This window comes from Notothenia rossii, assembly GCF_949606895.1.
Source record: "Notothenia rossii genome assembly, chromosome: 2".
Lineage (NCBI taxonomy): Eukaryota > Metazoa > Chordata > Actinopteri > Perciformes > Nototheniidae > Notothenia > Notothenia rossii.
Window position 1 is genome coordinate 43,340,402 of NC_136904.1, and position 26,247 is coordinate 43,366,648.

The 26,247-nt window shown below is 45.6% G+C and overlaps 2 protein-coding genes across 2 annotated transcripts in view; one reads left to right on the forward strand and one right to left on the reverse strand.

Moving 5' to 3' along the window:
• LOC307028143 (plakophilin-3-like) overlaps positions 1-26,073 on the forward strand; it is a 60,663-nt gene extending 34,590 nt beyond the window's left edge. The window contains exon 13 of the mRNA XM_079662948.1: positions 23,569-26,073. Within this exon, the coding sequence (XP_079519074.1) occupies positions 23,569-23,610 (42 nt within the window). The 3' untranslated portion in view covers positions 23,611-26,073. The remainder of the gene's footprint in view (positions 1-23,568) is intronic.
• The window catches only part of LOC307028144 (uncharacterized protein), a 207,705-nt gene that overhangs the window by 69,883 nt on the left and 111,575 nt on the right, over positions 1-26,247 (reverse strand). The gene's annotated exons all lie outside the window — the stretch shown is intronic.

A 26,247-nucleotide genomic window follows, 5' to 3' on the forward strand; every position in this document is an offset into this window, starting at 1 on the left:
AGACCAGACAATCGTCTGCCGTTCGGATATTTCCTGGCTCCTCGCATTTGTGTAGAGAAGGCTGGAGCCACTACACAGAGGAGGGATGAGAGTGTGTTTCCTCTGGACGACCTGCTATTTGCTGGCTCGCCCCAGGGAGGAAGTCGCTTTACAGACGGTACATCTCGTATCGCATCTGTCAAAGCCTGGGTTTCATAATAAATTGGAAGAGCTGTCCTCTTCCCTCTCAGACAATCGTTTATCTGGGAGTGGAGTTAAACTCAGCCAGCATGAGAGCGCGACTCTCGCGGCAGCGAGGGGAAGAACTGACAGCTCTCCTCCGGCGTGTCACAACCCATACAGCCCTCTCCGTGACGCAGCTGCTCGGCGTTGGCGTCAGCTGGTCACGTGATGATCCCCCTGAGTCTCTTCCAACAGGGGGACACTCCAGAGGTGGTTCATTCGCTGCAGAAGCCTGCTGTTTTAACCTATTGGTTTATAAACTGCAGAACTTGCGGCATTCCTCTGTCCCAGATATGCCTCCTACACACGGTCATAATAACCACGAGCACCGTTATAACGCCTCGTGTGGACAGCATGCACACACCTCTCATCCCCTGGGCGTGTACGCGCCTCATGAGGAGAGACGGAGTGAAAGGCAGCGTGTGGAAACTCCCTCACAGCCCTTTTGCCTCACGGGCAGCGGCGGCGATGGCGTGGCTCGTCACCATGAAAGACCATTACGGCACTTCACAGAGAAGCCTCTCCCCCCAGCAGTTCCATGGGATACAAGAAACACTCCTGTCATCCCAGGAACAGTGTCTTGCGCGGTTTTTACCCCCGCTATTTTTCTAAATCTCCTCTGTCCTGTGCGCGCGCTGTCTTGCTAGTGGCACGCACGGCTGCCTTGCGCCATTCTCAGCGCCTGTTTGTGCACTATAGAGAGCGCTCGATCGGGCAACCTCTGTCTGCACAGCGGATGTCACACAGGTTGTGTGAGGCTGTGCCACATGTCTCCTCTGGGGTGGAGCTCCCGGAGAACGTCAATGCGCACTCCACCAGAGGAATTTCCTCCTCCACGGCTTTGCACGGAGGAATGTGGAGTGGAAGATATTTGCACGGCTGCATCTTGGTCTTCCCCCTGTTCGTTTATTCAATTTTATTTGAGGGATGTCTCCCATTCCTCTCTGACACACCCTGTACTGGGTGTCCTGTCGGAGTGAGTGACATCAGGGAGCCAGCTGTGCGCCTCTCTCCTGCCTCTCGGCACGCGGAGAGCGGCCCTTTTCCCCTCTTATAGGAGGGATGTTCCTTTTTCCTCTGACACACTTTGTACGGAGTGCCTGGTCAGAGTGAGTGACGTCAGGGATCCAGCTGGGCGCTCTCCTACCTGTCTGACACGCAGAGAGCTGCTGTTCCTCCACTACGATCGCAGGACGAAGTGGGACTTTCGTCTCTACTTTCTCACAGCGGCCGGTATGTATTGTTCCGAGCCTTCACCCCGTCGGGAAGATAGGCATGTTTTGCTATGTTCCAGGTACGGTGATGAGCCATTACGCATGGCACATCAGGCAGGGGGGTGTTATTGAGCAGGTATGTCTGTGCTTCTAGTGCCGGGCGGACCCAGTGGGGCGCAGACTACATCATGCTTCGCCCTTAACCCAATAGCGATAGCCTTAGAGGGCGAAGCCATATACGAAATAGAACTGAGGTTATCTACTGTAACCCCAGCTTCTATGAGTAAATGGCGCAGCCCTCTAAGTGCGGGGCCCCACTGGCTCTACGAATAGCTGAAGAAAAGTTATGTTGTATGGGAGCAGATTGCCGGGCCACCTTCCTATTTATACCAGAAGGAGGCCCGAGGGTGGGGCCCACCTTGCGGGTGGGCGTGGACTACAAGTGTCTCAATGCTGCACGGGGGCGCAGGGGGATTACCCAATAGCGATAGCCTTAGAGGGCTGCGCCATTTACTCATAGAAGCTGGGGTTACAGTAGGTAACCTCAGTTTTTATGCCTGCTGTGACGTCAAGTTACTCCGTTTTCTGCTTGTAATTATGCCGTTACAATCTTCAAAGTTGTATTTATCATCTGAATTTGCCGAAACAAGTTTAATATTCTGAAAGCCAAGACTTTGTTTATTTGAAATCAGATGAAAACAAACTGTAACGGACCCTGCCATGTTATCTAGGATTACTATACGCTTACATTCATAATTTCAGCCGGAGGGAAGGGGGGCGGCGCTGTGGAAGAGCAAAGCGCGAGGGAGAGCTGTCTTCTTGCCTTTACAAGCTTCAAAAATGTATTTATCGTGTGATTTTGGAACTAAAAGTTTCATATTCTGAAAGCCATGACTTTTTTAAATTTAAAATCAAACAAAACACCCGAACCTCGAAAAAACGATTTCCTTACGCAAATCCACGTTTATTTTGAAATGAGCCGTTGCGACTTCCGACTGATTTCGATAGAGCGGGTCACATATCTGTTATTGTTGGATAATGAGTCGAAGGTTTTTAATGGGTACACTGTGGTTGGGCTTATTGATTGCAACACCAGGATTGTTACAACATGTTCACTTAAGAAAGCTACGCTCGTCATTTAATTGACGCACACACATGTTTTGGAGCCATCAGGGTGCATACATGTGACTGTTATTTGTTGGTCACCACCATCAGATGTTTTACATAGTTAAATCTGACTGCTCAAGTCTTGCCTATCGACTACTGATTGTCACATTTATTTTCCCATTGATCCACCTTTGTGTGGGCATTTTGTATCTACAGAAAAAAAGCAAAAATCAACATAAGTGATATATATTACTTTAATTTAGCTGTTGTACTTCCACGTGTTGTAGAGCTGGGCTGTTTGGTGTGTGTAGCGGCAGCAGGGTGTGTGTGTATGTGTGTGTGTAGGTGAGGCATTGTCTTAGTACTGAAACAGATCTGTAAGGAGGAGAAAGACCGACAGAACACTGTTTCTTAGCCTACTTACTTTTCCTAGTTATAAATTGAACTTTTGTCCTTATTGCATTCATTTATTTGCAAGTCACAGCACACAATAAAAACGGGCAAAAGTAATCTAAAGTCAGAACCTGAGGAAACTGAAATTGTAATGCTATAAAACTGAGAAAAGGAGTGCATCTGGCTGGGGGGCTTAGGGGCGTTTACCGTCATCCTTTTCTTGGGAAACCTGTGGTTGGTCCGACTTAAATATGGATTGCAACACTGGTTGAAAACAATCCTCCTCGGTGTGAAGGTGGTACGTAAAGGAAATGTTAGAGATGGCTGCTTCTCACCAAAAAGTTTTTTTTTTTTTTTAAATGGGTATAAACTTTTTTGTTTTTCTCCACAACCATTTTGAAACCTGTATATACCTCTTACAGGTTTAGATCCACTTCCAAAGAGCAGCTACAGATCCATGTGGCCTCACATTGGCTCACGTTGTTGTGTGCTGGAAGTGAGTGTTTTATCTGTTGCTGACAGCGGAGCAGCCACAGGAACGATGCACAGTGAACTTGGAACAGCATAAATGCTCCAGAGTGTGTTTAACCTGCAGCAGCTGAGGAGGGTCGGGCAGCAAAGAGGTTATTATTATTCTCCCAGAACCTCTTGTCCCCCCTCCACTGATCTCACTGTGGGCTTCTCTTCACACTGTTTTGAGAAAAGAACCACATTCTCAATAGTTAGTGAAAGGATTTGGGATTTGGTCCGAGTGGGAGGCAGCCTTCAGTTACAGTGCTGTCTCTGTCCTCTGTCCTGTGGCTCTGAGTAAACTTGAGTTGAAACCAGATGGAAAGGGTCTTCATTAAAATAGTTGAACCCCAGGCTTTTAAGGACATTCACCCAGTATGACCTGGTTAGTTTATTCATGATAGTGCTCAAAGGGGTCATTTACACTGGGGAGACTAAGTACATGTCCCAAACACTTTTTGATTTATTAAAAGTGTTCTGGAAAATAGCGTGCACAAAGAAAGGTGATATATGAGAACAGTTGCTTATAGCAGGGGTTCCCAAAGTGGGGGTCGCGCGACTCCGAGTGGGGGTCGCGAGATGATTACAAAATAAAAATGGAAAATAAAAAATAATTAAAAAAAATGTATTAATTTTTTTCATATATATATATTTTTTAATTATTATTAATAATAACGTTTACATAGACATTTTCAGGGGCGGACTAGCCATCTGTATAATTTCCCCGCAACGAGGCTCCACAAACTCCACAAATATCCCAAAACAATAGGCCTGCTTACCCATTCCAACAGTATATAACAAATTACAGCCTAATAATGACAGCTTAACCTTCTCTATATCGCCTCGTTCACACATTAAATCAACAATACAAATACAGATTGTATAAGCATTTAGTTCAAATGCGATTTAAAATCCTATCAGGTTTTACACCTCTTATTATGAAATGTAGACTACATTTATTATGTAGTATTATTTTAAACACGAGTTTATGTCCGAGCCAACAGACTCACAGATTGTTGGCTACTGAGAGATATGCAAAATACACCGCATGTAGTACGACACAAACCTCCGCTGTGGATTTTCAAAACAAAATAAAATAAAACTATGGTCGCAGGCCCAAGTTTAACTCTCTGAGGCCTGCATGGTCTGTCTACAAAACAAAAATAAAAAAACATTTATTCAGCCCCAACAACAGCCTCTGATCATCAACAGTCTTCATTCAATGCTTCATCAGATGCATATATTAGATAATAATCTCTATCTCACTCCTATCACATCTAAATCTACTTTCAGCATGGATAAATGTTCATAAAATACACCCATTGTTTGTTCTATATATGCTTTTTGAAATCTCCTAATCTCCTATCTCGTTTTTCTAGAACAGATTACAAATCGCCTGAAAATGGTACAAACAACCCGGCGGCAGACATACGTCTCTGAGCGGGCATTTGATTTACCAGGGCGGGCCCACCCCGAAACTTACATTTCCCGGAAAATCTGAATTGTCAACGGGGGGGGGGGGCTGTTAGACGCTCGAGATTTGTCAACGGGGGGGGGGGGAAGGAGGGGTTTTAGGTTGCCATAAGGCTGTTGACGGTCTTATTATAGGCTGCATCCATTGGTTGGTTTTGTGGCACATTTGTAACGCTGTGCCAACTTGGGCAAGCATGCAGGCAAACTTGACTCAACCCAGCGAAAAACCAGTCTCGTGCGCAGCCTTTCATTCAGAATTTCATTCAGAATTTCATAGCAAAATAAAAAAATGATATTAAACTAATCTTTCAACATAGTTTAAAACAAAAATAAATATTAGGACAGAGCCCTACAAATAACAACCATAAACATAATAATAAAACAATTAAAATGTTGTATTCACCCCTGATTAAAACTCCCCCCCCCCCCGTAGACAGGGGGTCGCCAGTCTCTGGCACTGTTATTTTGGGGGTCGCGGGCTGAAAAGTTTGGGAACCCCTGGCTTATAGAACTGTTGGTGGATGGGACAGTATATGTTGACGCTGTTGAGTAGGCCTACTGTTATACTGCGCTTATATTGTTGCATCATGTTGTTTAAATTTTGTAAAATAGAATATACCAGTGCTGATTGATATCGTCCTAAAGGTTGTGTGACGAAGTTGCCTTCGTCACTGTGGACTGACGGCTTCGGGCCTTGTAATATTGCACATGTGGTTTGGTTTGGGGGTGTTCCCCAAACCCGTTTTGTCTGTTGCTCCTGATTGTGCTCATCTGGTGCCCTGTGTTGTCTCCTCCCCCCTCACCTGTGTCTTGTTGGTTGATTAGTCTGTGGGTATTTAGGCTCTGTGTTTCGAGGTAGTGTGTGTGAGATCCTTGTGGCTGCAGTCTGTGTTCAGGGAGAAACAGCAGGATTGAGGCTGTGTGTCATGTGTTCATGATGTAATAAATGCCCACACGGGTTGTATTTTGGACGTTCTGCCTCTGCCTCCTTGCTTGGTCTGGGCCGCTCAACGGTCAGCTTCACAATTGGTGTCAGCAGTGGGATTGACCAAGTGAGGAGGTGAAAACGATGGAGGAACTGATGGAAGTTATGAAGTCATCCCTGCAGTATGAGACAGCCAGATTCAAGCGGGAGGAGTGCCGTTTGGGAAACATGGAGCAGCCGTTTTCACGGATAAAGGAACAGGTTTCCCTGATAAAAGAGAACAGACTAAAGGCAGAGCCGGCTGCAGAGCAACAAATGCCTCAGGCCACTCCATCAAAGAAGAAGAAGAAGAAGAAGAAGAAGAAGAAGGGTAAGAAAAGTAAAATAGAGCCGGATGCAGTGGAAGAGGAGGGTCTCGTGAGTCCAGCTGAAACGACAGCGGAGGAAAAGAAGGAGGGGAAGAAGGTGGACGGTCCGGAGGAGGTGCAGTCTGAGGACCAACCAGCAGGGGGCGATGCAGAGACAGAAAAGGAGCCGGAGACAACAGACGCAGACGCTTTTCTGCTTGCGTCGGGCAAAAACAAGATACATCTCCGGAAGAAACGTGGAGACACATGGAGGAGAGCAAAATGGCCAAGATCCATAAGTGTCGCAGGAATGAGGTAGCCTACTGTTCTCTTTCGGGAGAGGAAGGAGGAAGTGACGAAGGTAATCCGTCACTGTGGATTGACGGCTTCGGGCTTGCATATGTGCACATTTTTATAAGATGTATCCTATTTATCGATGTAGTGTTTATTGTATTTTATTTTGAAAAGTGTTCCCTTTCCCCATGTCTGTTGCCGTTGATTGTGTGCACCTGGTGCCCTGTGTTGTCTCCTCCCCCCTCACCTGTCTCCTGTTGGGTTGATTGGGTTGTGCATTTAGGCTCTTGGGTTTTTCTGTTTGGGAGAGGTGTGTGAGATCCTTGTGGCTGGTGACTGTGTTCACGTGATCAGCAGATTGAGGCTGTGTCATATGTTTGTGAGTAATAAATGCCCACACCGGGTTGTATTTTGGATGCTCTGCCTCCTTGCTTGGTCGGGCCGCTCAACGGTCAGCTTCACAGGTTGTGATAAAGCCTGTACCCCATCGGTGTATAATCCTGTATAAATATCTTGGCCTACAGGTGTTTAAACTCTTATAAGTTATGATGAGGCTGTAGCCTCACTTTGTAGCTGTGAATGGTTAGCGTTAGCACTTTGCCCTATCTGTAGGCTGGACAATATTCTTCTGATATATCAGTTGATATTGATATTTGTCATGTCATAAATTGAAGTCTGCAACCAAAGTATATTAGAGGAACACAAAGGATAACAGAGCAACCACTGCCCACCCAAGTTTACTTGTAAATATGTAAATAAAAACAATAATTCGCTAAAATGTGCCACCATATCTGAGGCCTGTACTACGAAGCAGGATTTGGTGTTAGTGAGGTATCTTCGGGGTTAGCTCTGGGTTTTCAGTCCTACAATGCTGATCTTACCGGGGTAGACACTGTGAGTGCAGAAGCCGACGTGTCGCACTTATCACTCATATCACATCATATTTACTCAGTGCCAAATTGGGGCCCTAAGCGAAATATTGTTTTACCAGCTGTTCTGTATTGACCTTGCAGCTGCAACTATGGATTATCCTGGATTAAGTGTTTAAGTCATGCATGTTTAAAGTTGAACTTTTTCATATTCGTCTAATATTAGTTTACTCTTCATTCATGAAGTATGACGCTGTGCTGTCAGTAAGCTTTTCCAGGTTTGTGATTGGTCAAATGCTGCTAACCCCGCCCCTTTCACCTGAACACACTCTCAGCCGGACAGAGAAACCCTGGGTTGATTTACCGAGTTGATAACGATAGTTACGGCTGTAACTACGGTTCTATGAGTCCTGGATGACCGCCAGAGGTGGTGCTTTAGCACTGGATATGTCCATCGCACGCATGCACAGTTCGAGTACCCAATAACAATAAAGTCACCTGTGACCCACGTGACGACGACTACATAGGCCGGCGTCATTAGCGGATCGGTTCCCAGAATCTTCTCGCGAGCACACAAGAATTCTGAGTGACAGGAAACTCTGGCGGTCATCCGGGACTCATAGAACCGTAGTTACAGCCGTAACTATTGTTCTATTTCGTCCCTACTGACCGCCAGAGGCGGTACTTTAGCACTGGATGACTTATACCAACCATGTCATGAAGAATCCAGCGAAGAAGCAGCGGAGCTCGGCAACAGGACCACGCCCAAAGGATGGGGAGTGGCGACATTGACCCAGTAGAACCTGGAGAATGTGCCAGACGATGCCCACGACGCTGCGGCGCAGATGGTCTCCAGGGGCACCCCTCTCAGGGCAGCCCAAGACGTTGAGATGCTCCTTGTAGAGTGACATCTCACCCCTGATGGCTGGGGGCGGCCACTGACCCCGTAGGGATGTGTGATGGTATCCACAACCCAGTGGGACAGCCGCTGCTTGGAGAGAGCACAACCCTTTCTCGTGCCGCCATGGCAAATGAAGAGCTGCTCTGACTGTCGTATACGGGCCGCAATACCAATATACGCCTCTAGGGCACGCACATGGCACAGCAACTCAGGCGTGCCGTTCTCCTGTGGGACGTTAAAACGTGCCAGCTGGATTGGCCGATATCCAGAAGGGACTGTAGAAACTCTAAAATGGTGGCCACAGAGCAATGCTCAAGATTCTCGGCCTTACCCGAACACCAGTGGGAGAAGAGCTTCCATTTGCACTCGTACTGTGCTCGAGTGGATGGTGCTCTGGCATTCACAAGCACATGCCTGCCCGCCAGTTGGGGTAAAAAGTGCTTGAGTGCAAGCAGCACAGCCCGAAGCTCTAGCACATTGATATGGTGCGCACCCTCCTGGGCGGACCGTTGACCCTGAGCAGTTCTACCCTGCTACACTGCACCCCACCCAGAGAGACATGCATCCACAGTGACAGTCTCCCGGCGGGATGGGATGGCGCACCCATCAGAAGATAGGCCCTGTCCCCCCACCGTGACAGAGAGTGGAGGCACCGCTGTGACACCCTGACTCTCCTTTGCCTGTGCCACTTGGCGTCCAAGTGGAGGCTGTTCAGCCACATCTGCATGGGGCGCAAAGACAGCAGGCCTAAGGGCACAATGGCTGAGGCAGCCGACAGTGTGCCCAGGAGCCGGAGAAACTGGATGAAAGGCACCATCTTGCCCAGCCTGAAGATGGGAAGAAGGTGGGAAATGTCGTCCACACGACGAGGTGTCAGGAAGGCCTTCATGGCGACCGAATCTAGGACCATCCCCAGGTAAGTGGCCTGTTGGGCAGGGTCCAGACAACTCTTCTCGGTGTTCACTCTCAGGCCCAACCGGGCTACGTGAGACAAGAGGCGCGCCATATCCTGGGCCACTTGACACCGGGATGGCACGCAGACCAGCCAATCGTCTAGATACGGCAGGACCTTCACGCCCTGCGCTTGCAGTGGTGCGAGAGCTGCCGCCACGACCCTGGTGAACACCCTTGGAGAGAGGGAGAGACCAAAGGGAAGCACCCGGAACTGATAGTGTTGGCCCCGAAAGGCGAACCTTAGGAACTTCCGGTGATGGGATGCAATCGGCACGTGGAAGTAGGCGTCCCTCAAGTCCACGGTTGTGAACCACTCCCCCTCTGTGATAACACGAAGGGTGTCTGCTGTGGTCAGCATATGAAAGGGCAGCACCTTCAGGAATCTGTTGAGTCCTCTGAGGTCCAGAACTGGACGGAATCTGCCGACTTTCTTGGTCACAAGAAAGTACGCCGAGTAGAACCCCCCGGACTGAAGCAGAGGGTCTACTGGCTCGATTGCGCCCTTGGCCAAGAGGACGGACAGCTCCTGGGCCAGAGTTAAGGCCTTCACCGGGTCGCTGACAACTCTCATTCTGACAACTGTCATTCTGACCCGGCCGAAGGCTAGGGGCCGGCGTTGGAACTGCAATTCGCATCCCCGGGTTAGGGTGGAAACTACCCAGGGGTCGGAAGTAAAGGCAGGCCAGTAGCTGAGTTGCCGCTGGGAAAAGCAGCCGACGACCGGCCCCGGGGCTTCAGGGCCTCGCCCCCGGCCTCTGGAGCCCCTTGGGGGGCGCCGGTAAGACGCTGAGGTAACAGGCTGCCTAGAAGGCCGGCGATCCGGGGCCCGAAAGTCACTGGGAGGCGGTTGAGTGGACCGCCGGGACCGCCGCAAACCACCACTGTAAGCTGGTGGCTGTGTGCGCCTGCTAGAGGAGCCCCTGGGCCTGCTGGGAATGGGGACAGGCCTATGAAGACAGCTGCCCCAAACAGCTCCCCTGGCTCGACTGGCACGCTACGGAGGACTCTCCTACATGTCTCCGTTAGAGGAGACTGCGCCAGCCAAACCTGGCGGCGAGTCTGCACCAGAAAGGACATAACTCGCCCCAGTTCCCTATTCATTAAAGCAAAGGCCTGCAGTGATGCATCACTGAGGCCCAGCAAAGGAGGCTCAGCCGGAGCCTGCTGCAGAGAGGTGGAGACGGCCTGCATTTAATGGAAGCGGGAGTTCCCGATACGACCCATGCGTGCCGCTGCGTCGTAGGCCTTACAGAGCAGTTCGTCTGTGACCCTGCACTGAGGCCGAGGGCACCTGGCATCAGGAGCCAGAATCAGGAAGGCAATGGTAGGCTCAATGGGTGGCATGCGCCACCCTTGCCGGATCCTGCATGGCAGCCAAGGTCCAGGGCATCAGAATGGGAGAGGGCCTTGGTGTCTCCAGAATGCATGGAGCTCCCTCAGGTACTCCTCTGAAAGAGGAACAGTGAGGGGGACAATGGCAGGGTTAAGCCTGAAGAAGGCGCTAGCCTGAGCCGGGTCGGCCTGCGGAACCAGAAGCTGTAAGCGTGCCAGGGCCGCACGAATAATGGCCGCCATGGAGGCGTCCTCCGCGCCCTGCAGAGAACCCTGAGCAGAGGAGTGGGAAGCCTCCTCGGGAGTGAGCGGGGCCTCGTCCTCCACCTCTTCGTTGAAGAGGTTAGCCGAAGCCGCTAGTGACATGACATCGTCATGTGGAGGTGCGGCAACCGAAGGAGGGGCGGGCGGCAAGCTAGTAGCCCCTATACCGGCCCCTGGCTGAAAGGCCAAGAGGAGCGTCTTCATCATGCCCATGTCGGCAGCTAATTGATCCACCTTATGGTGCATTTCCACTACACGGCCTCGCTCGGCCTCGCTCGGTATGGCTAGGCCTCGTTAGGACTGGCTCACTTTATGGCGCATTTCCATTATAGTTTAGCAACTGGGGTAGTATCTATAGTAACGCAGTGTAGGCGGAGCCGTGACGTCATCTTCAATGAGAGCCCCAGAAAAAACAACACAGCCGTTAGCTGTTAGAACTCAGAGCTCACAGCTCCTCATATCTGTTCAGAAACTAGACAAAAGTTAAACAAGTACAAACCACAGACTGTCTGTGTCATGGCGAATACAGTCGCTGGTTTATTTATGTCTGTATAGGCCGTCGTTGTGAGTGTGGATGGTCGGAGCATTTACATTAGCCAATCTCCATTTAGAAAACACGCATTTTAAAAGGTTTTTCGCCTGCCGTCTGTCTGCAGAATTGTCAAAGCATTAATTCATGGTTTTTACTAACCGGAATCAGTATATTGTTACTTCGGCATCATTTTGAAACGTGTATTACAATTAAATCACGGTCAAATATGTTCATCTTGTTGTAGTTGTAGCCCCCTTGCCAGCGATTCTCTCTCTAGTTTAGCATACGCAGCCCGACTCAGCCTGGTTGTTCCTGGCCTTAGAACCACGATTTTATGGGGCCAGAAAAACTGTGAATTAGGACCCGCTAGCCGGTACTATGCCAAGTGTAAACGCAACCAAAAACGGGCCCCGCACGGCTCGGCACGCTTAAAGCGAGCTCCGCGCTGCAGTGGAAACGCGCCATTAGAAGACAGCCTGTCTCTAGACATCCTATTGGGGGGTGACCCCATAGCCGTCCTTCCCTCGCGTCGCCAGGAACGGCTAAACTGCTCTGGAGGAAGATGTGACGAGGAAAGGTGTCCATTGGCTGCTGCCAAACGCTCCACCTCTGCAACTCTAGCTACTCTGAGCGCCCGAGGCATACAGCCACAGTTCATGGAGGCATTCTGCGTTAGACCCTCCCTCAAATGCTCGAGGCCAAGGCAAGAGGGGCAGCGGTCATGGCCGTCCTCGGGCTCAAGAGGAGCTATACAGGCGCTACATGAATGAGCCATTGTGTAGGTGGCCAGATGGAAGGCAACCGGGAACGGGTGCGAGGACACAGCCTTCACAAGCCACCTGCTGAACGGGAAGAGTAGAGCAAAGCTCCTACTCGCCAAACACGACAAGGGATATAAATGTCCTACACCCAAGTTACCAGCAAAGGGAGCGGGAGCAAGAGCACTGCCTTCACCTAGCTGAATAAAATAAAGAAGTTCAACAGGACAGCTTAGCCGGGCGGTTGCTGCTAACGATCAGGCAACACGCTCACCAGGAGCGGGGACGAAAACATTGCCTTCACTGGTTGGGATAATAACCAAGCCAGTTTCTGGCTAAAACCAGAAACCGGCCTCTAAAGAAAAAACAGCATGGATAATCCCGGCTTAATCCAGCGTCAGCCAAGTGGCTGTGCGACAGGACACAGTTAGGCTGAGCCACGCTACTGCTAACTAGTTAACCGAGGAAAAAGAGCAAAACTGTGCAAGCAAGTGCAACTCCTGGGAGAGGGAGCGGAAACGCTGCCGTCACCAAGAAAAAAGTTTAAGCAAAATAGCAAACAAGATAGTACGGGTAATCCCGGTTTATTCCGGCGTCAACCAAGTGGCTGCGCGCCAGGACACGGTTAGGCTGAGCGACGCTACTGCTAACTAATTAACAAGGAAACACAGCTAAGGCTGGAAACTCAAAATGCTAATGATAGCTTGGCACAACGCCACGGTCAGCAGAAGTACAAAATAGCACAGCAAGGGCAACTCCTGGGAGAGGGAGCGGAAATGCTGCCGTCACCAAAAAAGTTAAAGCCAAATGATAAACAAGACATAAATCAGGACATTTTAGCTGCGAGAGGGAGCAGAAACACTGCCATCACCGACCAAGCCGACACCAACCTGTCCGTCAAAGTTTTCCGCGTAGCCGGCCACAGCTCCTGGGGGACGGGTAGCCCGTAGCCCCGACTGGAATAGTCGCGAAACTGCACTCAGCCGGCTGTAAGCGGGGAAATCCTTAGATCTAACGTTCCAACAAACGCTTGTAGGTTACAAAAATGCAACCACGGTACTCTCGCGAAGCGAGAAGATGAAAAGGAACTGATCCGCTAATGACGCTGGCCTATGTAGCCGTTGTCACGTGGGTCACAGGTGACTTTGTTGTTATTCGGTACTCGAACTGCGCATGCGTGCGATGGACATATCCAGTGCTAAAGCACCGCCTCTGGCGGTCAGTAGGGACGAAATAGAACCAGCGTCGTAGGACGGCCTAGTGAGTCGGGTTAGGGTTAGTTAAGATAACTCAAAGTTATCCAGGGTCTGTTGAATATTTAAATAAATACATAAAAAGCAAAAAAACTGAGCTATGTAATAAAACTAAATCATATTTTCCATGTGTTTGTGAATTACCAGATTAGATTAGATGATATATTATTGGCCTATGTGTTGGCAGTGGGACAGTGAATCCTTTCAGTTCTTGAAGGTTTAACAAAAAAAAAAAAATTCTCTGTAAATGAAGACACGTCGTGAGTCAAAATGGAGAGCAGTGTGTGGGTGTCGGCTGACTTCGTGCTCTAGACCTTTGTCTGCAGCCGATGGTTTTCTGGTCTGCGTCTACATCTGTTTTTTATCACACACTTCCTCTCTTCCCATTGGCCCTCTCCTTCCCTCCTTTGCCCGGTCCTGAAAGCCTGTTTTTAGCCTCTGACCAGGCCTTATCTGAGAACACTTGGCTCCTCAAACGCAAATATGTTCTCTGTAGCTGATATCTATTAAACTGTAGAGTTTCCTCCCACACATTGGGAAAGCAGTGGTGATGCAATTGTTCACTGGAGAAAGTCACTTTTAAATGATTTGATTCATGACTAATATTTCTGAGAATGTACTGTAGAGATAACTTCAACCTGAAAGTGGAAAGTGTAGTCAGAATTCTTAGGAAAAAGATGTTGTCTTGGTTTGATAATTGATATACCTTTTATTTATTTATAATTCTAAATACTTTCCCAAAATAAGGAATACATTTGTGGCAGCTCCTAATTCATTCCTTTTTCCTTTTTCCTGATATTCCCAGATCCTCTGATTTGATGTTGATCACCTGTTGGCTCCTGATTAGGAATTGAGAGCAGCTTTGTGCATAAAAGCCATTCTACTATGTTACCTGCATCAGAGTACCACTCTTAGAAGGTTTATTTGACCAACACTCCTTTCATACACAGGTCATTATTTCCAAAATATTGTTATTTATTATGGGGTATTTGTGATGATTGAAGCGGCATCTTTTAGCTTTCATTAAGGAGCGTGGCGTTTAGTTGTTGTTCAATTTATGAAATAATTTTGTGGATAGGAACTGGTTCTCAGTCTTCTTCCCGATCAGCTTAAATCAGGGAATCCGTACCGCAAAAGATATGCAGGAGTTGTTGTCTAGTGAAATGACTGAAAAAGGTATAAAAGGTGGGGTAGGTAATTTTGGAGAAACCAGCTCAAGTGCGCTAGAATTTGAAAATACACAACTGGAACAAATCTGCCACTTCCTTACAGAGCCGCTCCTCTAACACGCATGAACGTGCACATAACCAATGAGGGCACGAGATAAGTTTGTGCACAGATGGAAGGCTGACAGGCAGGTAGTAGTCCAGCAGCAAGTCCTCAAAAAAGGCTTTAGTTTAAGAGTTACCCCTACCCGAGGTAGAACAAATGACAACAATGATTTTTCTTATCTTTAGGGTCTCCCATTAATGAAATTGATTGTTGTCAAATTTTATTTTGGGGGAAAAAATGTTTTTTGGGTTGTTCTTTAGAACTACCCCAATCCCTGAAAAAGAGCCAAATTAGACCAGGCCGAATATGGGAAAGGTGACAAAAAAGCCCATAACTTGAGAATGACAACTCTTTTCCTCTTCAGATTTGCTGAGGTATGAACCAGGTGGCTGTCCTACATCACTAAATATTCAGACAATTATTTAACTAAAAAAATACTGAATTATAGTCCTGTAAACTTAGCTTTAGTTTAGACGGAAATTGTGCTTTTTGGTGATAGGAACATAGGACTCAATCACTTTTCTCTCATTTATCAGAGAAACAGAAATCCTTAAAAAATATACCATTACTGAATTGTCTAGGGTGCTATTGAACACTAACCAGTAGTTGTATTGAAATATCTGGTACAGTTCTATTGCAAATGAGATTTCTTTAGACATAGGCCTACCTCTTCTCTTATACAGTCAAATTCAGAATGGGGGATAAGTGGCATAATAACCTATAAGTTAAGAATGCTCACTCTGATGGTCATTATATTTGGAGAGGGAAATAGCAGGTGGCTGAACTACATCACCAAATAGTGAGAATAAGAGTAACCCAATACAATGAAGTGTATTAGTTCTAAATTGCAAGCCTCTAAAACATAGGTGTAAATAGTACAGGTTTTATTGAAACTGGAACCTTAATTCAAAGTACAATATACAATTCATCAAATAATTCAGTGAGAGGTCAAGTATATAGATACTAGAATACAATATTAAATGTCAGGTTCCTCAGAAACGTTAGGGGACACATGTTGACATTCTGCACAGCAGGTGCAGAACCCTGTACAGGGAAGGCCAACAGAGAGGCACTGGCACTTTCCACTCTCTCCATACTTTGCATCTTTGCAATACAAGTGAGTAATGTCTCTCAGTTCTGTAGGTGCTGGGGGTTTTGTAAATAGCACTGGTTGAATGGCCCCATCTCTGACAATCCACCCCTTGCCAATAGGACTCCTTAACAAGGGTTTGGGTTTGGGCTGTGACACCATCGCTGTCTGAAACATTGCTCTTTGTTGAAATGCATCCTCTGTTGGCGGCAGATTTTCCGAGGCTGCATCTGTTGTTGATGCAATTATGAACCTCAGTTCATCCAAGTTTGTGCACATCAGTCCAATTTCCTTTTTTCCATATAGCAGAAACGCCAATTCTCTTGCGACTGGCAAAGACTCTTCCAAGCTGGCAGAGAGTCCAAAATGGGCCAGATCTTTGAGCTCGCTGAGATGGGTCTTGAGTTTGGTGAATGCTGTTGTCTTTCCTATTCTGTACAAACTACTTGTTGTGCCACAGCCAGTGAGTGCATGACATGCTGGTAGACAGTTAGACATGTAGTTGCCGCCCAGCTTCAGAATCATCTCCACCTAAACGGCCTCTTTGAGAAATTCCAGTCCGGTTTCCGTTCCGCCCCACAGCACTGAAACAGCTCTGGTCAGGGTCACAAACGACCTGCTGATGCTGATTGTCTTTCCTATTCTTTACAAACTACTTGTTGTGCCACAGCCAGTGAGTGCACGACATGCTGGTAGACAGTTAGACATGTCTTTTCCAATGTTCTCACATATGGTGTTGATGGGGACATATCTCTCTCTCATTCCATGGCCTGCATGCATGTACACTAGAGATGAACCAGACATGTATTTGCTTGCATAATATATGAGCAGTACTTCCACACCTGTGTCATCAGACCTCACAATGATGCGGGAATATGACTCTGCAAGATGTATGGCATGGAGCACCATCCTTGTGTCTGTCTCCTCCTGATCACTGTACAGTGATGTCAAACTGCTGACTCCTGCTGTGCAGATGCTCTTCACCTCCTCCCCTTCGTCAAATCCTGAGTGTAGTCTCTGTGGGGCAGCAGTGACAATGTAGTTGCTCACAAACATGCAGAGTGCAGTCTTGTTTCCACTACTCCTCAAGTACTTCCTGTAGTTTGGGACATTTGTTTTGCTTTAGGTTATAACACTTGTGTTATTCTTCAGAGATGGGTCCTCATTACAGATCTGCACTTTTGCCTGAACATTTTTTTTTAGGCCTTTCTTAAAGGCTTCAGTGGTCTGTGGAGTCCTCAGGTGGTCTGGGAGGGAATTCCACAGGTGAGGAGCAGCTGCACAGAAAGCCCGATCCCCCATTGTGCGGAGTTTGGTCCTGGGAGGGGGCGAAGCAGATGGTTTGTTGTGGAACGGAGGTTGCGTGTGGAAGTTTGTTATGTGAGTACCGTAATTTTCGGACTATAAGGCCACCTGAATATAAGCCGCAGCAGTTAAATTGAATGATGTGTACACATATAAGCCGCACTGGAATATAAGCCGAAGGTGTTTTAATGTTTAATTACCATATGTAAGGGTTCATGCACAGAGGGGATTGTCGGGAAAGAGATGGCTGTTTGAGGAAGCTCCCATTTATTAACATTTCAACAAACAAGTTGCATATTTGCATAACGTATTCAAGTGTTACCATTTAGTGCAATAGTAGTTACAGAACATGTACTGTGCTGTGTAAACTGTACTGTATCACATAGCGTTTCAGACACACAAACTTTTCAACTTTCAAACTTAAACGGTGCGCTCCCAGCGCACGTACCGGCAGTGATCTACAGCAGCGGTTTTCAACCAGTGGTACGGGACAAACTGTCTCGCTCTCGTAATGTCTGTCTGTCTTGCTCTCGTTCTGTCTCTCGTACCACTCTCGGTTCCACTTTTACTTTTGCGCGCTAATCTCACTCTTTTCCGGCCTCCAGCTTTTCCTGCTGGAACCCGCCGCTTAAAGGTGGGGGTCCGCGGACCGGCCATAGAGCCCATAGAGTTAAAGGTGGTTGCCGTTAGCTGTAAAAATCCATAGATTAGCCGCACCGTTATATAAGCCGCAGCGTCGAAAAATGGGAAAAAAGGCGCGGTTTATAGTCCGAAAATTACGGGAGTTGTTTTAGGTATGAAGGAGCATTCCCGTGGATGCACTGATGGGTGACCAGTGAGATCTTGTATTCAGTCCTGAATGAGACAGGAAGCCAGTGGAGGGAATGAAGAACAGGTGTGATGTGGTTGTACTTTCTCACCCTCATCAGGATCCTAGCGGCACTGTTCTGTACGTATTGGAGCTTCTGAAGGCTCCCGCTAGGAGTCCCGATGAGGAGAGCGTTACAATAGTCAAGCCTTGAGGAAATGAAGGCATGGAGCAGTTGTTCAGCATCTGACAGGAGTTTTGCAATGTTCCTGAGGTGGTAGTAGGAGGTTTTGCACAGGTGTTTGATGTGGGTGTCAAAGGTCAGATGTCGGTCAAATCTTACACCCAGGTTGGTAACTGCTGTGGAGAGGGGTATGTTTTGGCCAGAAAAGGTGATGTGGCTCATGGGGGATGGCTGGACCTGGTTTGGTGTGCCAACTAAAATAGCTTCTGTTTTGGAGCTATTTAGCTGCAGGAAGTTTTGCTGCATCCAAGCCTTTATCTCCTCAATGCAGGTGTTAAAGGATGTTGATGGGAACGGTGATGATGATGGTGACAGTGAGGATGCATGTGGGATAGGGTCTGTCTTTATATATAGCTGCGTGTCATCAGCGTAGCAATGGAATGATATTCCATGCTGGCTGATGACACGGCCAAGGGGCAGAGTGTACAGGGTGAACAGAGTGGGCCCGAGGACCGACCCTTGAGGGACACCACGGGTGACAGGGTGTGTCTGGGACCTCGCACCTCCCAAGGAGACGTACTCTGTTCTTCCAGACAGGTAGGACTGGAGCCAGCTCAGGGCGGAGTCAGAGAGTCTGATGGTGTGTTTGAGGCGCTGAAGGAGGATGTTATGGTCGACAGTGTCGAATGCTGCAGTGAGATCCAGTAGGATGAGGAGAGATGGGGAAACAGTGTCAGCCGCCATCAGCAGGTCGTTTGTGACCCTGACCAGAGCTGTTTCAGTGCTGTGGGCGGAACGGAAACCGGACTGGAATTTCTCAAAGAGGCCGTTAATTGGAGATGGTCCTGAAGCTGGGCAGCAACTACAATGATGTCTACCAGCATGTCATGCACTCACTGGCTGTGGCACAACAAGTAGTTTGTACAGAATAGGAAAGACAACAGCATTCACCAAACTCAAGACCCATCTCAGCGAGCTCAAAGATCTGGCCCATTTTGGACTCTCTGCCAGCTTGGAAGAGTCTTTGCCAGTCGCAAGAGAATTGGCGCTTCTGCTATATGGAAAAAAGGAAATTGGACTGATGTGCACAAACTTGGATGAACTGAGGTTCATAATTGCATCAACAACAGATGCAGCCTCAGAAAATCTGCCGCCAACAGAGGATGCATTTCAACAACATGTACAAAGAGCAATGTTTCAGACAGCGATGGTGTCACAGCCCGAACCAAAACCCTTCTTATGGAGTCCTGTTGGCAAGGGGTGGATTGTCGGAAATGGGGCCATTCAACCAGGGGACACATTGACAGAATGTCAAAATGTTTAACCCTAATGTTTCTTAGGAACCTGACATTTAACATTATATTCTAGTATCTACAGTTGCAAGAAAAAGTATGTGAACCCTTTGGAATTACCTGGATTTCTGCATAAGTTGGTCATAAAATGCAGGAAGCCACTGCTGTCCAGAAAAAACATTGCTGCACGTTTGAAGTTTGCAAAAGAGCACCTGAATGTTCCACAGCACTACTGGCAAAATATTCTGTGGACAGATGAAACCAAAGTTGAGTTGTTTGGAAGGAACACACAACGCTATGTGTGGAGAAAAAAAGGCACAGCACACCAACATCAAAACCTCATCCCAACTGTGAAGTATGGTGGAGGGAGCATCATCCTTTGGGGCTGCTTTGCTGCCTCAGGGCCTGGACAGATCTGGATATCATCGACGGAAAAATGAATTCTCAAGTTTATCAAGACATTTTGCTGGAGAATTCAAGGCCATCTGTCCACCAATTGAAGCTCAACAGAAGATGGGTGATGCAACAGGACAACGACCCAAAGCACAGAGGTAAATCAACAACAGAATGGCTTCAACAGAAGAAAATATACCTTCTGGAGTGGCCCAGTCAGAGTCCTGACCTCAACCCAATTGAGATGCTGTGGCATGACCTCAAGAGAGTGATTCACACCAGACATCCCAAGAATATGGCTGAACTTAAACAGTTTTGTAAAGAGGAATGGTCCAAAATTCCTCCTGACCGTTGTGCAGGTCTGATATGCAACTATAGGAAACGTTTGGTTGAGGTTATTGCTGCCAAAGGAGGGTCAACCAGTTATTAAATCCAAGGGTTCACATACTTTTTCCACCCTGCACTGTGAATGTTTACATGGTGTGTTCAATAAAAACATAAAAACATATAATTGTTTGTGTGGTTTTAGCTTAAGCAGACTGTGTTTGTCTATTGTTGTGACTTAGATGAAGATCAGAACACATTTTATAACCAATTTATGCAGAAATCCAGGCAGTTCCAAAGGGTTCACATACTTTTTCTTGCAACTGTATATACTTGACCTCTCACTGAATTATTTGATGAATTGTATACTGTACTTTGAATTAAGGTTCCAGTTTCAATAAAACCTGTACTATTTACACCTATGTTTTAGAGGCTCGCAATTTAGAACTAATACACTTTATTGTATTGGGTTACTCTTATTCTGACTATTTGCTGATGTAGTTCAGCCACCTGGTATTTCCCTCTCCAAATATAATGACCATCAGAGTGAGCATTCTTAACTTATAGGTTATTATGCCACTTATCCCCCATTCGGAATTTGACTGTATAAGAGAAGAGGTAGGCCTATGTCTAAAGAAATCTCATTTGCAATAGAACTGTACCAGATATTTCCATACAACTACTGGTTAGTGTTCAATAGCACCCTAGAAAATTCAGTAATGGTATATTTTTTAGGGATTTCTGTTTTTCTGATAAATGAGAGAAAAGTGATTGAGTCCTATGTTCCAATCACCAAAAAGTACAATTTCCGTCTAAACTAAAGCTAAGTTTACAGGACTATAATTCAGTATTTGTTTAGTTAAATATTTGTCTGACTATTTGGTGATGTAGGACAGCCACCTGGTGCATACCTCAGCAAATCTGAAGAGGAAAAGAGTTGTCATTCTCAAGTTATGGGCTTTCTTTTCCCCTTTCCCATATTCGGCCTGGTCTAATTTGGCTCTTTTTCAGGGATTGGGGTAGTTCTAAAGAACAACCCAAAAAGCATTTTTTCCCCTAAAATAAAATTTGACAACAATCAATTTCATTAATGGGAGACCCTAAAGATAAGAAAAATCATTGTTGTCATTTGTTCTACCTCGGGTAGGGGTATCTCAAAATCTGAGGGCCCTTCCTGCTGGACTATAGGCCATCCAGTTATTTTAGCCGGGCCGGCTCAGATGATTGGTCGTGCTTTTTACAGTACCGCGGCTTCCACAGATGAACTTTTTTTAATGTATTTATTGTCAAAGCATTTAATATATTCATTGCTATCGGGATGTTAAGAGCATTCCATGGAATATAACAAAAAGTGTTTCTGAAATAAATTACATACCCCTCCTTTAAGTGATTTATTGTGCACTTTTTTTAGGAAACAAAAGCTGTAATCGCAAACCTGACAACTGCTATGAAACAAATGTGTTAGCAAAACGATATTATCTGAGTTGAAAATGAAATAGATAGAAGGACCTGGTAGCATAAATGAGCTAATTGAAGTCGTGCCGAGCCGTACCATGCAGTGGAAACATGGGAAATGTTATGAAGGTGATAAAGATCCAAAGTGAGTGGCTAACAGGATTACAGCAGCCTCAGCACAAACAAGAGGAGAGATCCTTTTATAGGAGGATGTTTTACCAATCTGCTGAGGAATGCCACGCTGGGTATAGAAGATAATTCCTCTAATGCCTGCTGTCAGGGCTGTGTAACAGCAAGTGGAAATAACAAGGGAAAACTGACCATCAAAACACCTCTTGCATAACTTCAGACAAATCCTTTATTTGTGTCTCCCACACTGAGGACACTCCTTCCCTCTGGATTCTTGTGAGAACCCCTGCGTTATCTCCGGAATACTCTACTTCTGTTTATCACCACCGGAGTCTGGCCGAGGTTGACTCTGGTTTTAGTTTTTCAGCGAGTGCTCTCAGCAGGAATGCAGAGTATCTGGCTCACATACTTTAGGTTTGTCTTTTGTGAGCCTTCTGCGAAGAAGACTTTGGTTATGTGGACTTGGAAAGCCCTTTTGTTTTCCTTCTGTATCCCCCTCCCCCCTCACACCCACACATCAGGCCCCATTGAACTAAATCACCTGACACAGCAAACAAAAGCCTTGTGTTTGTGTGCCTGCTGGTGACCATGGTGAAGTTGTTACATTCGATAGATATCCTGTTGTGTGTCCTCGAACTATTCTCATGCAGCTCACACAAAACTTGCTGCACTCTCTCTGTCGTTTTCACAGTGCAGTACTGGACCCTGTTAGAAAGCTCTTTGAAAGACTGCCATGAAATTAGATGTTTCTCGTGGATATTCGTGGTTCCCAGAGGGTGAATAATTTCCTTTCCCATCAATCATCTCAAAAAAAGGCTGTCAATGTCCAGCCTGGGTGTCAAGTTGTTATCTATTTTTTTATTTTGGCAAGAGATCAGATGACTGGATCTTACATGAAGGCATCTAGTTTAGTGATACACCCACTAGCTGTTGGTGCTCTTTAGCTCTCTTTGGCTATTTAGCACCTTTCAGCTCTTTTCGGCCACATTGCACTTTTTTTGAAACATATTTGCACTATTGTCAGTTTTATTGAGAGTCTCTGATAAAGCCCCTGTACACTACCTACCCAGCACTAATTAGCAGAAAGACAAACGTACACACTAAATATGAAATACAATGAATCATGTAGCAGCCAATAAGCCAGATATATTCGTCAGGACTTGGTGGAGACCAAACAAAGCAAAAAGACAACTCGACTTACATTTAGATGATAGGCCATGAACACGAGTCCAAACTAATGTTGCTCTTAGTCAATAGCCAACGGTTTGCTTACATGTTCTGCATTCTTTAAAAGCTGAAAAAAGTCACCTCATTTGGTTAGCTGGTGTAGGGCCTAACATAATTATTAAGTATGTTAATGGTAACATTTCAAGGAATTGGTGCTGGGGATGATGAGTGAAGAAACTGAACAAAAGTAAGCCTTGTAAGCAATTCAAATAATATCCAAATCGATTCTAGAGAAAACTGGAAGCCAGTTAAAATTGGAGCAATATGGCAGCAGACTTCAGAGGAAGCTGTAGGTTATTAAAGACTCAAATATGCAGGTGAAAATTCCATCACCATTAATGTTATCTCTGTAGACAGATGCATATGAATGCTGTCATCTGTAGGCAATGGGATAAGATTGGCTCTGAAGAAAGTTTAGCCAAAAATATTCCCATGGCAATGGGCTACTTTTGAAAGAATAGTGTTGTAGAAGTTGTCTATCTATCAGACTGTGAACAATGAGCGATGCAGAGAAGAGCAATTATTTGAATAAATGGAGTCTTACTGTCGCAAGATCTCTTGCCTTTAAATTCTGACATGGTAATAACTGTAAACAGGAAGTTAGAAAGGGAAATACCTTGTGGTGACAGAGCATGCAGTCAATGGTGGATGGCCACACATGCTGTTTGTTAATCATTCTTTGGAACATTGCTTCACTTCGTTTGTTCCAAGTGTTTTCATTGTGTCTTCATGTTTTTTCAGAAAGGATTTGCCAGACGAGACTTCACAGATCCCACCATCTAGTCTGCAGCGAGTTACGCGACTAATACCGAGCTTCTGACCTGAGGATAAAGGTTGCTGAGAGAAAAAGACAAGGAACCACAGTTGGATTTAATGAGCGGATTATCTCACTGTGATGGACCCAGAGAAGGAGAAAAATGGACTGGAGCCAGCGGAGCGAAGGACTTACTGTTCGTCCTCTGGCAGGTGCTGTGTGTGTTTGACTTGGCTGAGCTCGCAGCAGATGTATCAGCCTGGGAAGATGGGAAGTTAATGTTGTCAACACTTACAGTGGACTTCAATCCCAAAACTACCAAACGCTCTGTGTGTGTTAGTTAGACTGATTATTTTTCAACTAATGCTGATAGCTGACATTATGCCCACATTACAGGGACAGAAGCTTCTTTAGTTCCCAGATAATAACTGGGATAACCTTTTAGTATACACATGCACTTAATTCAGAAATAGAAGAAGATGGGGCCATATATACATAGTCTAGCTGTATGTAGCAGCCATGTGTCTGCATTACGAGGCTGGGCAATAAAGAGAAGTCTAATACCGCAATATCTGTAAACAAATTCTTAATCTCTGCAATTCAAAATCGAACATTATTTCTATTTCTGGAACCCAATGTAAATGTAATATTGTTAACTGTTTGGCCCTACTGCTTAGTACAGTGGTCACCAACCTTTTTAAGCCCAAGATCCCCGACCTCGGCCTTGGTGAACGGCGAGATCTACCAATTGCAGAATTGAGTGAAAAAGACGGCCCAGACAGTACTTTCAATTTGAGGCCTTTTAATGCATGTAGGCTAATTGCATCAGAATTATGTCAAATCATTTGCTGCAACTTCCAATTTGATTAAACCAAGAACACAACATAACTAACATGAAAAAGGATAAATATATATATTTACATCATACCTATCATTTTAAGTTTCATTCATTTCTTCATTACAATCCTAAATATAAATGTATATAGCTTATTTTCCATTTGTTTGAGTGAATGAGTACATTATTTTGTAGACAGCAACAACAACAAAGAAGAAAATAACATCTTGCAGTGAGCAGATAACATAAAGTGCCATTTTAACTGTGAGGCTTATTCAATGAAGCTTCATGCAAGTGCAACATTTAACATTAAAACTAGTTATTTTAACACAATTATTACAAATTCAAAATTCAAACAACATTCTTTATCCGTGCATCTGGTGTGCGTAAACACCGGACGCGATGCAATTTTTGGGGATGGCGCGATTACATGTAAAGTCAATGCAAAGACGCGGACAGACGCGGTCGATGCGAACGCGTTCGTGAAGTAGTCAATCAGCAGTGAGGATCTCAGCCTGCCGTCACTGACGTTGAACCACAAAACCAAAACTTCAGCCGTTAGCTGTTAGCACTCAGAGAGCTCACAGCTCCTCCTATCTGAAACTGGACAAAGGTTATACATGTACAAACCACAGACTGTCTGTGTCATGGTGAATACAGTTTTATTTCTGTCTTTATGACGTTGTTGTGAGTTTGGACGGAGCAGCTACAACGTTAGCTTAGCCTGATCGATCCGATCTCCATTCAGAAAACACGCATTTTAAAAGGTTTTTTGCCTGCCGTCTGTCTGCAGACTTATCAAAGCATTAATTCATGTTTTTTACTAACCGGTATCAGTATGTAGTTATTCCGGCATAATTTTGAAACGTGTATTACAATTAAATCACGGTAAAATATGTTCATTTTGTTGTAGTTGGTATCTAATCTACCATACTGTAAGTGCAGTGAGTTCCAAAATATGCAGCATCACTTTCAGTCAGTCTATTATTTTCGGGAGCGAGAGGAAATGTCTCAAAGATACCTCAATCAAGTGCTAACAGGGTGGTGAATGATAGGCTTACATCTAAAAACTTTCTTTTAAAAACATTATTATTTTCGCGATCGACTGGTTGGTGACCACTGGCTTAAAATAATGTTGAATTTTCCAGGATTAAAACAAATCAAATTTAATCTGAATCAGTTCAGAATTAGGCAACGTACATTACATTTTTTGAGATCTCTAAATAGGTCTGTTCCAACATGGCGGACACGCAGACACACATCAGCATTAGGCTATCTTTGTTTTGTACCTTTGTTTTTGTAATATTTGTAATATTCAACAAGTTTACCCAACCAAGTTTATCATTGCCGTACATGCTAAACCAATCAAAAAAGCGCGAATTCATAAACTTTATCAGTGGTGTCTTGGTGGGTAGAAGGCTTTACAGATTGCCCTGAATATCAATTCCTGTTCTTTTTCCCCACGCAGGAAATGTCACAGAGGATTTCACTGATAAACTTATTAATTTAATATTTTAGTTAATGAGCACTTACATTCAAAACTAAAACATTCCTATCAACCTCTACTGTACTTTGTGTTTAGTGCTAATTAGCTAATGTTAGCATACTAACAAGCTAAGCTAAGAGGATGAACATGGTAAACTTTTTCTGCTAAATATGAATGTGTCAGTGTTGTCATTGTGAGAATGTTTGCTAGATAATGTTATCATTTAGCTCGGAGCACCAATGTACAAAATATAACTAGCTAGTGTGACCTTAAGTTTAGTCTTTTTAACAAGGAAGTGCATATTTACAGATTTTAAAGGTCTTCTATTATACTATTTTTAGGCAT